At 25.4% G+C, this 14,738-nt stretch overlaps 1 protein-coding gene across 1 annotated transcript; it reads left to right on the top strand.

Annotated features, from left to right (window-relative positions):
* The first annotated feature begins 6,664 nt into the window (after positions 1 to 6,664).
* On the top strand, positions 6,665 to 14,061 carry LOC117181765 (probable glutathione peroxidase 2). The gene is made up of 5 exons (XM_033374732.1): positions 6,665 to 6,737; positions 9,891 to 9,984; positions 10,076 to 10,185; positions 10,287 to 10,372; positions 13,767 to 14,061. The coding sequence occupies exons 2-5, from the start codon at positions 9,896 to 9,898 to the stop codon at positions 13,980 to 13,982; spliced, it is 501 nt and encodes a 166-aa protein (XP_033230623.1). The 5' UTR covers positions 6,665 to 6,737; positions 9,891 to 9,895; the 3' UTR covers positions 13,983 to 14,061.
* The last annotated feature ends 677 nt before the right edge of the window (positions 14,062 to 14,738 follow it).

Raw genomic sequence — 14,738 nt, 5'->3', positions numbered from 1 at the left:
CCCTTAAAAAAATGTTAAAAACTAATCTCTGGACTAAAATAAAAAAAGAGGAATGAAAAATAAGAAAAAAATATATCTTCAATTAATTTCTAATTTTTAGGGTTCTGCAGACTCTGATCGAAACATTTAGGGGCCGTCCGTAAATCACGTCAGAAATTTTTGGCTATTTTTACTCCCCCTACACGCCCCTTATGGTCCCACTCGTTAACGATCGTAGTGTTGTCATCTCTCCCTTTGAATGTAATGTGGCCCAAAATTCTTTCAAAACAGGGGAAATAGGGCGATTTTTTCGCGATAATAGGGGAATAAATTCTTTTAAATAAAATTAAGGCAGATACCTTTCTGGATTCAATATGAAACGCTTTAAATTTCTAAGCGATTTGAAATAAAATTGCATAGCTTTTGCAACAAAACTGATGAATTTTCAACCGAAAGAGAAAATTTGTTACAAAACTTGTGAACTATTAACTAATTGACCGAATTCATTTTAAATCAGGCAGGGCCCTACACTTGAAATTGCAGATACTCTCGAGGGCGAAATATGTTTTTTAAAGGCAATTAAGGTAAACTGACCATTACTGGGACAGTTAGGAAAAGCTAACCCACATAAACACAATTTTAAAAGGGGGAATTGGAATTTTTTATACGAAAACCGTTATAACAAGTGGCTAAGACATTATTTGATCAATTTGAACAGAAAATAAATTACTAATTTTATACTTAATTAATATAAATGGATATTTTTTAATCCAGTCAGATCGTCCATTAGTGAGACACGAATTTTTGAGCATATCCTTGAGTGGGACACCAAAGGAGCCAATACTGGGACAAAGAAAATCCAGTGGAGTTTATCAAAATGAAATGGCACAATTTGCTTGTAATTTATTACAGAATACATTAAAAAGCAAGAATGGATTGATTAATAAATATTATTATATTATTATAATAAAATAAATTATAATATTATAATATTATTATTAAAATTATTTTTTGGTTACAAATTTTATTATTTGTTTGAAAATTTTATTGACTGAAACATCTTTTTTGATGAATATTTCAACTATTTTCTTGAAAATTCATCTTTTTGGTTCGAAAATTTATCATCTAAATTATAAATTACATTTTTCTTTTTAGAAAAATACGACTTTTTTGTTGAAAATGATATTATTATGGTAGAAAATTCAATAATTTGTTTGAAACATTTTTCTTTTTTAAAAAAAATCTTATTTGATTAAAAATTAATGTCATATTTAATTCATAATTAAAACATTTTTTGTATGAAATATCAACTTTTATATTTTTTTATAAGAATTAATCTTTTTTGGTAAAAAATTAGTCTTTTTTATTTCAAAATTCAAGAATTTGTTATAAAATTGAGGTATTAGGTTAACTAAATAAGTTGAATTCTAATAAAAAAATATAATAATATTGATATTTCAACCAAAAAAGATTTCAATTACATAATAGAGCCGTCAAATTAATTTAAACAAAAAAAAAAATGAATTTCCAATCAAACTGCTGAAGCCTTAATCTAAACAGATTAATTTTCAATCACAATTGTATTTTTGCTCAAGAAAGATGAAATTTATGATTTAAAAAAAAAACGTTTTCGAACCAAAAAGACGAATTCATAAGAAAATAGTTTAAATGTTAATAAAAAAACATTTTTCGATCAAGAAATCAAAATTTTTTTGACCAAACTGTTGTATTTTCGGGTCACAAAGATGAGTTTTCTTCAAAACAGTTATATTTTTAATTTGAAAATATAAATTTTAGAAATAAAACTTAATTTACTTACTTTATCTTAAAAATCGAATCGATAATATTAATCTGATCAATATTTTATGTAAATCTATAATATTACATTTTAATGCATACTTACTAATTTTTAATGAAAAATTAAATTTATGAGATAGTATATCACATTACTTACCTAAGCAGTTGGAAAACGTTGAGATTAGAATTGGGGGTTTGAATAAACTACTTTGAACAACTTTTTCAGAATAAATAATCAATTATACGGCAAGGTTGTGCCTCATAAACATTATTTAAAAAATATAACTAACATAATACTGCGATATTAAATTAAAAACACGGCGAAAGTGACCGTCTCAGGGACGGAGGAAAATTCAATAATACAATGCTGTAAAAGTTATGCGGAAAGTTTTGAAAAAAAAATGGAGAATTTTGTAGCAGTTGATTCACACATTTTGAGGAATATTTATTATTTTTTAATAAATGTATAACTTGTCAGGACAAAAATGAATGGTGGTAATAAATTGAAAAGAACTTTAAAAATACTAGAAAATTGTTACTTTTATGATTTATGTTGAGATATAAAAGATACGCAACGATAGTTATTATTGTACCAGTATTGGACATGCTTTCGGGCTAATTCAGATACTTATTGTTATTATCTTTTTGATTATAATAGCGTTCATAGTCTTCTTTCGAAATCCACCGGAAAATTGGAAAAGGGTTTAAAATTAACAAAATGGCAGCGATTTTTGTGAAAACGATCAAAATCGATTTTCTCGAAAAAACCACCTTTAAATCTTTTGTCAATTTTTTTTGTACTTGAAATTCGATAATGAAGGTATCTTGTAAGTTTGATGCTTGCTAAAGAACTTTTGTAGATAGGTCGAATTATTTTTTGTTAAAAACGAATTTTCTACTTTTACTTCGAAATAATGATAGAAACGAAAAAATGTTAAGATAAAAGTTTTCACGTCTAAAAAAGTTCTACGAAAAATGTACCTTTTTCTTTTCCGATATTTTTCATAGATCACGAAAAAATTCAGAAAACACGTTTTTGGGGAAAAAAATTATTTTGTTCTCAAAAATGGTTTAGCCCACATGATGCTGCTAAGATATATTTCTTTTATCAGTAGAAACCAAAAAAAATATTCAGGAAATAAAAAAGGCGGAGTTTTCCCGAAAATATACTTTTTTCATTTTTTTTAAATTTAAATAAAAAATAAAAAAGGTTTTTCTTAAAATCCCTACCTTTTTTATTTTTCTAAACATTTTTGAGGCCGGGAGAATCTTCTTTCTTCCCAAGAATGTAGTTTTTGATTTTTTTTCGTGAACTATAAATTCTTCTGACTACAAAAGTTATTTAGCAAGCATCAAACTTACAAGATATCTTCATTCTCAAAATTCAAGTAAAAAAAATTGACAAAAAATTTAAAGGTGGAAGGAAAATAATTAATATCTCAATTAGCAAAAAAGTTATAAAATTTTATAGAAAAAAAATCAAGTTTTTGAAAAAACAAAGCATATAATTTAAATACGCATAACTTTTTAGAACAAATTCTGTTTTCAAATAGAAAAAATATACTAATCGCCTAATTTCCTTTAAAAAACAACATATTTCGCCTTTGAGAGTTTTATCAATTTCAAGTGTAGAGCCCTATAAGTTTCTTACTAAAAATGAAGTTATTAGATTTTCAAATAAACAAAATTTATTTTTAACAAATAAAAAACAAATTGGTAACTCAATAGATGAATTAAATTTTTTTGACAAATTTAGTTTATTTTTCAATCAAGTAGCAGGATTTTCATCAATAAATATTAATTTTAACCAAGCAGTTAAATTTTCAACCAAAAAGATGATTTTTTTAACAAGAACGTCAAGTTGAATGAAAATCTTTTTTTTCGACAATATTGTTAAATTTCCAATCAAAAAGCTAAATCTTTAACTAATAAAATAAATTGTTAACGAATTTACATTAAAATAGATCAGAATAGATTAATCTTAAACCAATGAAATCAATTTTTTTAAATTAGCTGAACTTCCAACCAAATAGTTGAATATTTAGAAAAAAATATGAATTTCCAGTAAATTATTCAACAGTTAAAATTTAAACTAAAAACAATCATTTTTAACCAAAAATGAATTGATTAGAATTGCAGGTAAAAAAATTGTTTTTCCACTAAAGAAAAATGAATTTTCAACTAAATTGTACAAATCTAAACCAAAGAAATAGATCTTCAACTAATAAAATTAATTTTAAACGAATTTACCATATAATAGATGAAATTTCAACAAAAAATGGAAAAGTTAGAATTTGAGAAAAAAATTAATGAACGACAAAAACAGAATTTTCAACAAAACTGTTGTATTAAAAAAAAAGTAAATGATTTTTTATTCAATTAATTCAACTTCCAACCAAATGGTTTAATTTTTAACCAAAAAGCTGACTTTTTAACTGAACAGTTAAATTTTTAACCAAAACAGATGAATTTTCTATCAAAAGACGAATCGTTAGCCAGTTGAATTAACTGAAAAAATATAATTCTTACAAAATAGTTCAATCCTTAACCAAATAGATGAGTTTCCAATAATTAAAACACGATTTTTCATCCAAAAAATTAAATCCTTAGCCAAAAAGATGAATTTTCACCAATGAAGATGAATTTTTAGACAGAAAAGATAATTTTGGAACAAAATACATGAATTTCTTACAAAAGAGTAAATTGTTTAATTTATAAGGGATAAGTTTCCAACCAAAAATAAAATGGTTTAATCTTTAGTTAAAAAAAATTAATTTTAAACAACAAAAAAACAAATTTTCAAGCGGTAGAATTAAGCGAGAAAAACCAATTGTTTTTATAAAATAGTTGAATACTCAACCCAGTAAATGAATTTTCAGTTAAAATAAAAGAATTTTAAACCAAATAATTGAACAGTCAGCCAAAAAGATAAACTTTCAACAAAGAAGATGAATTTTCGAACCAAACAGACAAATTTCCAACAAAATCCATGCATTTTTTAAAAATGAGTAAACAAAATGTAAATAAGATGTCTTTTTAAGAAATAAGTTTAACTTTTAACCATGTAGTTGTTTCTTTAACGAAAAAAGATGAATTGTCAGCAAAATATTCAAAAGTTGAATTTTAAACTAAAAACTACCAATTTTTAATAAAAAATATAATAATTAAATTTTCACAAAATTAGTTTAATTTTCAACTGAACAGATAGATCTTCAGATAATAAAATTAAGTTTTAACGAATAAATAAAAAATTATATCAATTTTCCACCAAACAGTTGAATTTTAATTTAAAAGTGATCACTTTTCAACTGAACATAGAATACTTCAATTTCCAGTTTAGAAAAAATAAATTTCCGACAAAGGAGAAATAATTTTTTAATGAAAAAAGACAATTTTCAATAACGCTCTTGAATTTTCAACCAAAGCGCATAACTTTTAAACCAAATTTGTTAACTTTGCAACCAAGTAATAAAATTTGTAGCCGAAATTTATATTTTCTCATTGGCTTATTCTCATTTAGGCTAAAAAACGAGAAACGAGGGAAGTTTTGTTAATAAAAAAGAAAAAAGAGAAATTTCTCAAAAAGAGGGGGAAAGTGGAATAATGGAAAGAGTGTGAAGTCTGTATTTAAATGCTTATCCTGTAATATAGAATGACTAACTTTCATTTTTGCAAGCTCCTCCCTTACATCAAAAATCATCAAGAAACCTGTTACCCCCACCCCCGTCTTTTTTGTGTCTTAATTGAATTTCTCAATTAATTTTATTTAATAATATAAACAATAAAAAAACGAGTCAGATCACTTTTTACGTTTCATGTTAAAATAATGTGAAAGAATCGATATTGACAAAGACTTTTATTACTAGGTTAAACTTGTTTGAGGCTGTCAGCTTTCTATCAATATTATAGGTCGAGAGACATTGAAGTATAATTGATTTAAATTATTCAGTAGTTTTAGATTTCTTGAAACTGAAAGTACAACTTTAACATCGAAAGTATTATAATTAATTGGAAATTGGTTCAATAACGATAGTCAGGATTTTTCAAATGATAAAACGATGTTTCAAAGTGTTTTATAGTTGTAATTTTTTATTTTTTAAGGCTTAATATTTTCAATTTTTAGGGTTTGCAAGCCTTGGGCAGAAACGTTTATAGTTTCAGTGGGGGTTCCCCGTCTGTCCGTCGTACTTTTCTCCAAGAAGAAGAAGAAGAAGAAGAAGAAGAAGAAGAAGAAGAAGAAGAAGAAGAAGAAGTGAGGGAAACACAATTCTCGACGGACGATTCTCGACGCACAACCCACCACTCAAAACTCACAACTCACAACTCACAAGTCACAAGTCACAAGAAAGGGAATGCATCGGAAACTTCGGGAGGGGAAATAGGGGATATGATGAATTTAGAAGAAATTTGGTGAAGTGATGAGATGCGGAAGTAGTTGAGAAAGACGTTCAGGAATGGAGGGGAAGCAAAAGTTAAAGTTTGAGAAGGAGAGGTGGGAGAAGAGGGGGATTGAGACAGGAGAAGGAAATTAGGAGGGGTGACTTAGCGGTATATAGGAAAAGTAAGGTAGGGAAACTATGGGATGATAGGTTTGAACAACTCATTTATGTCTTAATAGGCTGCAAAATCCTATTTTTAGGTACAAGGCGTTTAACTATGTGAATGTTTTATTTTGCAAACAAAATTTGTAATAATGTGTTATTGAAGAAATAATGTAGTTTACTTATTGTTGTTCAACGATATTATTATTTGATCATCAGAGAACTATAGGTGCCTTGAGTAACTCTATTACAAGGTATTTTATAATATGATATTAATCAAGTAACTCGATATAGAGTACGAGTATAGAGTCATCACCAGTTGCCATGCGCAAATATAAGAAAATGCATTAGTCTTCGAACTAGTTTACCTGCAGGAGGTTTTGCTTTCTTTTATTTTAGTGAATTTCGACAATTTAGACGGTAAGCATCTTAATTTAGTTTAAATATTTATAAAAAAAATCCAAAAGCAGAAAATCAATCCTACCTATACTGAAATAAAAATCCGGGTGAGAAACGCTATAAATGAAAAACCTTGGATACTAATGGACCCCAGTAGAGAGCTTTACTTAGTAGATTTGTTCATAATAAAAAGTATGTATTTTATCGTAAAATTATCAGTCAGTTTGCGTATTTTTTGTGATCTATGACGTATGATGCCTTTGTGAATCTCTCAACCTGGGGTAATTGCCAGATTAAAATGTTAAATTATCAATTTCCCCATTTTTCCTATTTTCCCCTTTTATTATAAAATTCCTCTTTTTTTCCCTTTCTCCGCTTTTAAGCTTGAATGAAAACTAAATCAAGAGATCCCAGTAAGAAAATCCTACAATTTTTAATTGAAAGCTAATTCTTCTTAATTGAAAAGACTACTTTTATAATTTTCATTACAAATTAATCTCTTTTGGTTACAAATTTTATTGTTTGCTTATAAACTTAACAACTTTCTTAAAGTCATTATTTTTAGTTGAAAATTCAAATGATATGATCAACATTTCTCTTTCTGGATGAAAAATGTAATTGTATCGGTAGAAAATGCAAAAATTTGATTAAAAATGAACTTTTTTATTTGAAATTAACGTGTATTACAGATAAAAATTTTTTAGCTAAAAATTCAACATTTTGTAATAATTTTTTATATTTTTTATTGCCTAAAAAATCTTTCTTGCTTAAAAATTTACTACTTTTCTCAGAAAAAAATCCTTTGTATAGACATTTTATCTTTTTGGGTAAACAATGCAACCCTTCGATAACAAAAATTATTTCTTTCTTGATTGAAAATAATGATTTATTTTATCTTAAAATTAACTATTTTATTTTTTGCTAAAAATTCATTTTTCTGGTTTAAAATCCAATTTTTCAACTAAAAATTTAACTATTACATTCTTAGGTTAAAATTGAAATGGTAAAAGTTTTATACCTGAAACAATGTGAAACTTTCAGTCAAATCCATCAAAGAGTTTTTGAGAAAAAATTTTTTTTACTAAAATAAGCATTTTTATATTAAAATACATTAAAAATTGAAACTTTGACAAGTGTTTTTCGTACATTTTTCTTTTGAATTTTTGCTCTGCAGGTTCAAAAATACAAAAAAAATTTTTTAGAGGTTTTGCACTGAAAGCCATTTACTGTACATTTGGTGCGGGGTCCTTTATCTTTTTTCGTGTAAGATTGAACTATTTTGTTCAAATTTCTTTTTTTATTTTAAAATTAATTTATTCGAAATAAAAGTTTAAATGTTGCATTTTTGGTTTAAGATTGATCCTTTTAGTTAAAATGACTGAATGTTAAAATTCATTTTTCATTGAGAATGCATCTTTTTCCGTTAAAAATGTAACTTGTTGAGTGAAAGTTGAACTAATTTGTTAAAAATTCAATTAAATAATTTACAAGTGAGCATTTTTGTGCCTTATGTGGCAAATTAATTTGTTTTGGTTGAGAATTCAACTATTATGTTGAAAATTCGTCTTATTTGGTTAAATCAAATTGTTTTTTATTTTAAATAAAAATTCTTTTTGGTCGAAATCTTAAAAATGACATTTTTATTGAAAATGTATCTTTTTTAATTAAAATTTAACTACTGTGTTGAACGTTAAGCTTTCTTGGTAAAAATTGATTTTATTTGTTTAAGATTCAACTTTTTTTTTAATTCTTTTTTTTGTGTGTGTAGGAAATGAATTTTTAAACTGAAAACTTTATTATTCCGTTTACAGATAAAAATCTAACTATTAGGTAGACAATCTGCTATTTCGTTAAAAATTGAAATAATGGTTTAAAACTTCTTTTTCTTTGATGGCAAATCAATTTTATTTTAAATTCAACTATTAAATATTTCATTCGGATTTCATCTTTTTTGATTCAAAATTATTGTAGAGTATATTTATTAAAGAGTAATCTTGTTTGTTGACGATTCGTATTTTTTTCCTTTCAAAACAATATTTTTTATCTGAAAATTTAACTATTCCATTTTTGGTTAAAAATTGATCGTGCTTCGAAGAAAATTTTAATATTTTATTGAAAACTGATGTATTCTGTTGTAAATACGACCTATATAATTTGTTTTGTTTTGATTTAAATATTTTAAACTGAAAATTCAACAATTTTATTTTTTGTTGAAAATGAATCGTTTCTAGTCGAAAATTCAACCGTTTGGTTGGCTAAAAAACTTTCAGTACAAATATTATATTTTTTGGTTAGAAGCACTAATCCTCGGTTAAAAATCTGTTTTGTTTGAGTACTTAGTAATTTTTTGGAAAATTCATCTTTTTTCGTTTATGTCAACTTTTTTTTTAATTAAAATGAAAATTCTTCTTAGTTGAGATATTAACTATTACATTTTTCTCTGAGAATTCCTTTTTTTGTTTAACTAAACTGTTTTTGATTTTAAATTAAACAATTTTTTATTTGAAATATTAAATATATTTTTATATAGAATGAATCTTCCTAAATTGAAAATTTATCTATTTGGTTTAAAGAGAAACCGTTTTTGGTTCATGTTTTTTTTTTAGTTCGAACAAATAGTTGAAAACTTATCATTTTGAGGAGAGAAATTTTTGTCTAAAAATCCAAATGTCTTCTGAAAAATTCGTATTTCTGGCATAAAGATTAAACTATTTGAATACAAATTAAACTATGTTCTTGGAAATTTATCTCTTTTGCTTAAAAGTTCATCTATTTGGTTAAAAATTCATCATTTCGAACCTAAAAATCAATTGATTCTCAAACCATTTGACTTTTTATTTTAAAAATTCATTTCTTCTGCTAAAAATGTAGCTCTTTACGCAAACATTTTTTAAATTGGAAGTTAAAAAATCATTCTATAATTTTAAGAATTTATTTTGAAAAATCAAAAAGAATGAAGTATGAAAAGGTCTCAAACATTAATTATGATACATTTATTTTGCTAAATAAAGTTGCAATGTTCGTATTATGATGAAATGGAAAAATAAAATTTTTTAATAATGGGTTTATTGATTAAATTGAACTTTCGAAGCTAAAATTTATTATTAAATAATGAAGAATAATTCATTATGAATTAAAAGTTTATTGATTAAATTATATTTATTTCATTTACAGCTATTATGCCTGGGAACGATGACTACAAATCTGCCAAATCAATTTACGACTTCACAGCTAAATCAATTCAAGGAGAAGAAATTTCGTTATCAGAGTAATTATTAAAAAATTAAAAGTACTACAGGAAGCATGGAAAAGTACTTTAATCAATTAAAATTATATTTAATAACAATGTGAATTCACAGGTATAGCGGACATGTTTGCTTAATTGTTAACGTGGCTTCAAACTGCGGACTTGCAGAGGTTAATTACAAAGAGCTTAATGAACTCTATGATCAATATGGAGAATCAAAAGGTTTATAAATAATTTGATTTACAAATATATTTGATTACAATTTAATTAATTTTGTATTTTTCGTAAATATTCCTGGTCATTAAATCTTATTCCAATTCCAGGTTTACGAATTTTGGCTTTTCCATGCAATCAATTCCTCGGTAAAGAACCTGCCAATGCTGAAAACATAGACAATTATAAGAATAAGGTGAGTATCGATAATTCAAACAATTAAAAACTCAAACCTAAATCATTCCAAATTAAAAATATACAATAAATGGAGAAATAAAATTTTGAAATGTTAAAAATTTATAAAGGAAGGTCCATTAATTATGTAACGATGATTTATACAGAATATATGTACATTATTTTTAATCCTAATTTTTAAAGGAATTTTACAAGATTTTGGATTTCAAAGATCAATGGAATTCGAAGGATTTTAAGTAATACCGAAGCATTTCGAATTACGTATTTTTTCACGAAATTTAAAGGATTTTAAAGGATTTAATGAGATAAAGAAGTATTTCGATGACTTTTGAATAATATCCGTGTTTTTTAATGAGCTTTTAGAAATTTAAAGAGATTTGAAAATATTTTAGAAGATTTTATGAAAGTTCAGAAGTATTAAAACGATTTCAAATTACTTAAAGGTATTTAAATAAATGTTAATAGTTTTCAAGGATTTTCAATGATTTTACAGAATTCTGAAGGATTTTTGAAAAGATTTAAAGAAACCAAAGTACATTCACTGATTTTAGAGTTTCAAATGATTTAATAAATTCCCAAAAGAATTTTTAATTATTAACAAGAATTTTAAGTGATTTGAAAGACTTCAAGGGACCCCGTAAATTTTTGAAAATATTACACGGAATTTCAAAGATTTTAATCAATTAAAAAAGATTCCAAAGTATATCCGCGGATTTTAGAGGATTTTAAAAGATTTAACCGGATATCAATGGATATTCGAACACTGTTAATAATTTTAAAGGATTTCAAGATATTTTATTAATATTTAAAATATTGTAAGGAATATCAAGAGATTCAGAAGGATCTTTGTGGATTTTAAATATTTCAATGATTTGTAAAGGAATTTTAAAGATTTGTAGGGCTCACATATAATTTTAAAAAATTTCACAACTTTTCAAGGATTTTGACGGATATTTAGCGATCTTAAGAGATTTAAAAATATTTCAAAATTAATTTTGGAATTTCAAAAGATTTGGAAAGATTTCGAAGGATTTAAAGGTATTTCAATCGATTTTAACAGATTTTTAGGAATTCTAAGAAATTTCAAAATAAATCACGGGATTTCGAAAGATTTGTCAAGATTCAAAGAAATTTTTACCAATTTTAACACATTTTTAGTGAAAAATTTTAAATATTTCAAAAGAAGTCACGATTTTTTGAAAGGATTGCAAATATTTCAAATGATTTAAGGAAATTTTCACAGATTGGAGCGGATTTTTAAGATTTTTAGGAGATTTAAAAACATTCAAAATAAGTCACAGAATTTCAAACTGTTTGCAAATATTTCAAGGGATTTAAGAAATTTTAATAGATTTTGACAGATTTTAAGAAATATTGAAAGGTTTCGAAATATATTAAAATAAATCACGATAATTAACAAAAGACTTGCAGAGATTTTAGACAATTGAAAAGGGTTTCGACCGCGTTTAACTGATTTTTAGTCATTTAAAAATATTTCAAAAAAATTCACGGTATTTCAAAAAAAATTTCAAAAAATTTAAGGAGATATAAACAGATTTAAACCGGTTTTAAGGAATTTAAAGAGATTTCAAAATCTTTCAAATAAGTCACAGAATTTCAAGAAGGATTTTAAGAAATTTTCACCTATTATAACAGCTTTTAAGGAATTGAAAAAGATTTCGAAATATTTCAAAATAAATCATGGGGTTTCAAAAGACTTAACAAATTTTCAGTGGATTTTAAGGGATTTTAATAGATTTTAAGAAATTTTAAAGGCTTTTAAGGGATTTCGAAATATTTCAAATTAAATCACAGGATTTTTCAAGATTTGCAAAGTGTTTCCAGAAATGCACAGATTTTAAATATAATTTTCGAATTTTTTAGACAAAAAGACAAATTAGCTACTAAGCGGTTGATTCTTCAGCCCAAATACAGAATTTTTTAACAAGGAAATTAATTTTCTACGAAAAAGTTAAATTTTTAATATAATAATTATTTTAAAAATAATTTATCATTCAACTGAATATTTTGATTTTTTAACAAATTATTGGATCCTCAAACAGACCAGGTTAAGTGAGAACCGAAAAGTTGCATTTTTAATCCAAAAGTATAAATTTTCATCCATTAAGATTCACTTTTCGACCAAAAAATATAATTTTTCAATTAGAAAAGTTTATTTTTGAATCAAAAATATCAATTTTCAACCAAAAATAGAATTGTTATATTATTATTTAAAAAATAAATTCCAAAAAAACTAATTTTTAACAAAACAGTTGCATTTCCAACAAATGAAACGACTTTTCAACAAAGTCGCTTACATTTTAACCAAGTGGCTGAATTTATGACAAAAAAATTGGAGTTTTTCACTAAATAGTAGCATTTTTAACAAAATAATCAGATTTTCAACCAAATAGTAGAATTTTCGACAAAACTAGAAGAATAGCGAACCGAAAATATAATAATAATAGTAAACTTTTCTACCAAAAGTGGTTGATTTCATTGTTGGGTTCTATTAATTTAGTTCGCATTTAAACGCAAACAGAGAAGAACAGAGTTCTTTTTAATTTATCATCAGTTAACATACTAAATGTTATCTAAGTTTGTGCAGATACATCCAATGACCCCCCTCCCCCACCCCGTTATAAATCTTACTTTTTATAATAACCCCCCCCCCTAAACTGCAAATTTATAACGTAATTTATATACGATCACTAACCGACAAAAATGTTGAAAATCAAAAACAGGACTCTGTTGAAAAGTAGTGCATGAAGACCCTGAATGTGTATAATTATAAATGAATCTGTAGCCTATAATTCCATTGTTAATTTGGGATTGTAAAATATTCTCATGTAGCTTAACTTTGTTCAAACAATCTGAAGGCAATTTTTTTAAATTGAAGACATGCTACTTCACGTTTAGATTTGTGCAATATAACCTTCCTACTGTTTCAATAGAGACAAGAATGTTAGGGGCGAGTGGGGATAAAATGAAACTTTTTTAATAGCGTTTGTTAATTTGAAAAAAAATTGGTTGGCAACTCATTAGGTACGGTTGGATCAAGAATTAAATTGTCTACAAAGTTTGATGCATGATTTTTTGACTACGATGCTTTGTTTATCGATTATCTAAAAAAAAGTAAAGTGATGAAAAATATGTGAATCCGAATCATGCAGCATGCCATGAAACTCTGTCAATAAGTATATGGCATTATAAGTCACTTTAATTAAAAAAAACAAAGTTAACAGGATTTATATTTTTCTCTAAAAACCCAAGTTCCGGCTTAGCTCCACTGTCGACTTAGCCCCAATGTTGCCTTAGCCCCACTATCGATTTAGCCCCACTCTTCCCTATTTAAGATTAAAATATTCTAAGTTGTTACATTTTTTAATTTACAGGTTAAATTCGATGTATTTGAGAAAATTGAGGTCAACGGAGAAGCTGGTCACCCTTTGTGGAAATATCTGAAGAAGGAACAGGGTGGCACCATAGTAAACACTATTAAGTGGAATTTCACTAAATTTATTGTCAATAAGGAAGGCAAGGTGGTGGAAAGACATGGACCAAATGTGGATCCAAACCAGTTAGTATCCCATCTCGAAAAATATTTTTAAAAAGTTAAGTGAATTCTCAAGGTATTACCTCATATTTTTATACCATGAGATAATTAAAAAATAAAAATTTATAAAAATTATATCGTTGCAGTTTTTTCTTCCTTTTTAATTTTAATGTTTGGCCAATTGTTCAGACAAATTAAAGTTCTTCAAGCTTAAAAAGATATTTTAAAAATATTAATTTTTGGAATTGATTTTTTCAAATTGAAAAATAATAATCTTTAAATTTATGTGTACATTTTGAGCACAGTATAGAACATTTAAATCAATGCTTTTATTTTTACGATTCACAATTGAAGAATTTTCAATTGCAAATAACAAATAAATTTCAATTTTAAAATCCTTAAAATTGAACTATTCTGAAAAAGCATTAAAAATTGCCTAAATGTTAATTATGCATATTAAATATTGAAGTGTCATCAACTAGAAACATTCAAAAATTAAAGAATTTAAAGTTGCAAATCGTAAAAACTAAAATTTGACATTGTAAATCTTAAAAATCGAACTATGGAAAAAAATGTTTAAAATTACATACTTATGAAATATAAATTTTAAAAATTGAATAATTTGCGATTCTATATTTCAAAAATTCGAGAATTTTTAATTATAACTCTGGAAGACTGTAGAACTCTGAATTCTAAAATTTAAAAATTAGACTTTTAATTTGTTTATGTTTTTAATTAAGAATGATCAAAGTTTTAAGTTCTTGTAATTAAAAATTCTGTAATTTTGATGATTTTATTATTTATGATAATT

Source organism: Belonocnema kinseyi, chromosome 10 (genome assembly GCF_010883055.1).
Source record: "Belonocnema kinseyi isolate 2016_QV_RU_SX_M_011 chromosome 10, B_treatae_v1, whole genome shotgun sequence".
In the NCBI taxonomy this organism is placed as follows: Eukaryota; Metazoa; Arthropoda; class Insecta; order Hymenoptera; family Cynipidae; genus Belonocnema; species Belonocnema kinseyi.
Note: the sequence above shows the minus strand (reverse complement) of the source record. Positions and strands in the feature narration are given on the sequence as shown.

Coding starts and splice junctions, on each gene's coding strand:
- LOC117181765 (XM_033374732.1), top strand. CDS start 9,896: ATGCCTGGGAACGATGACTACAAATCTGCCAAATCAATTTACGACTTC. Junction 10,186..10,286: donor TCAATATGGAGAATCAAAAG/GTTTATAAATAA, acceptor TTCCAATTCCAG/GTTTACGAATTTTGGCTTTT. Junction 10,373..13,766: donor TAGACAATTATAAGAATAAG/GTGAGTATCGAT, acceptor TTTAATTTACAG/GTTAAATTCGATGTATTTGA.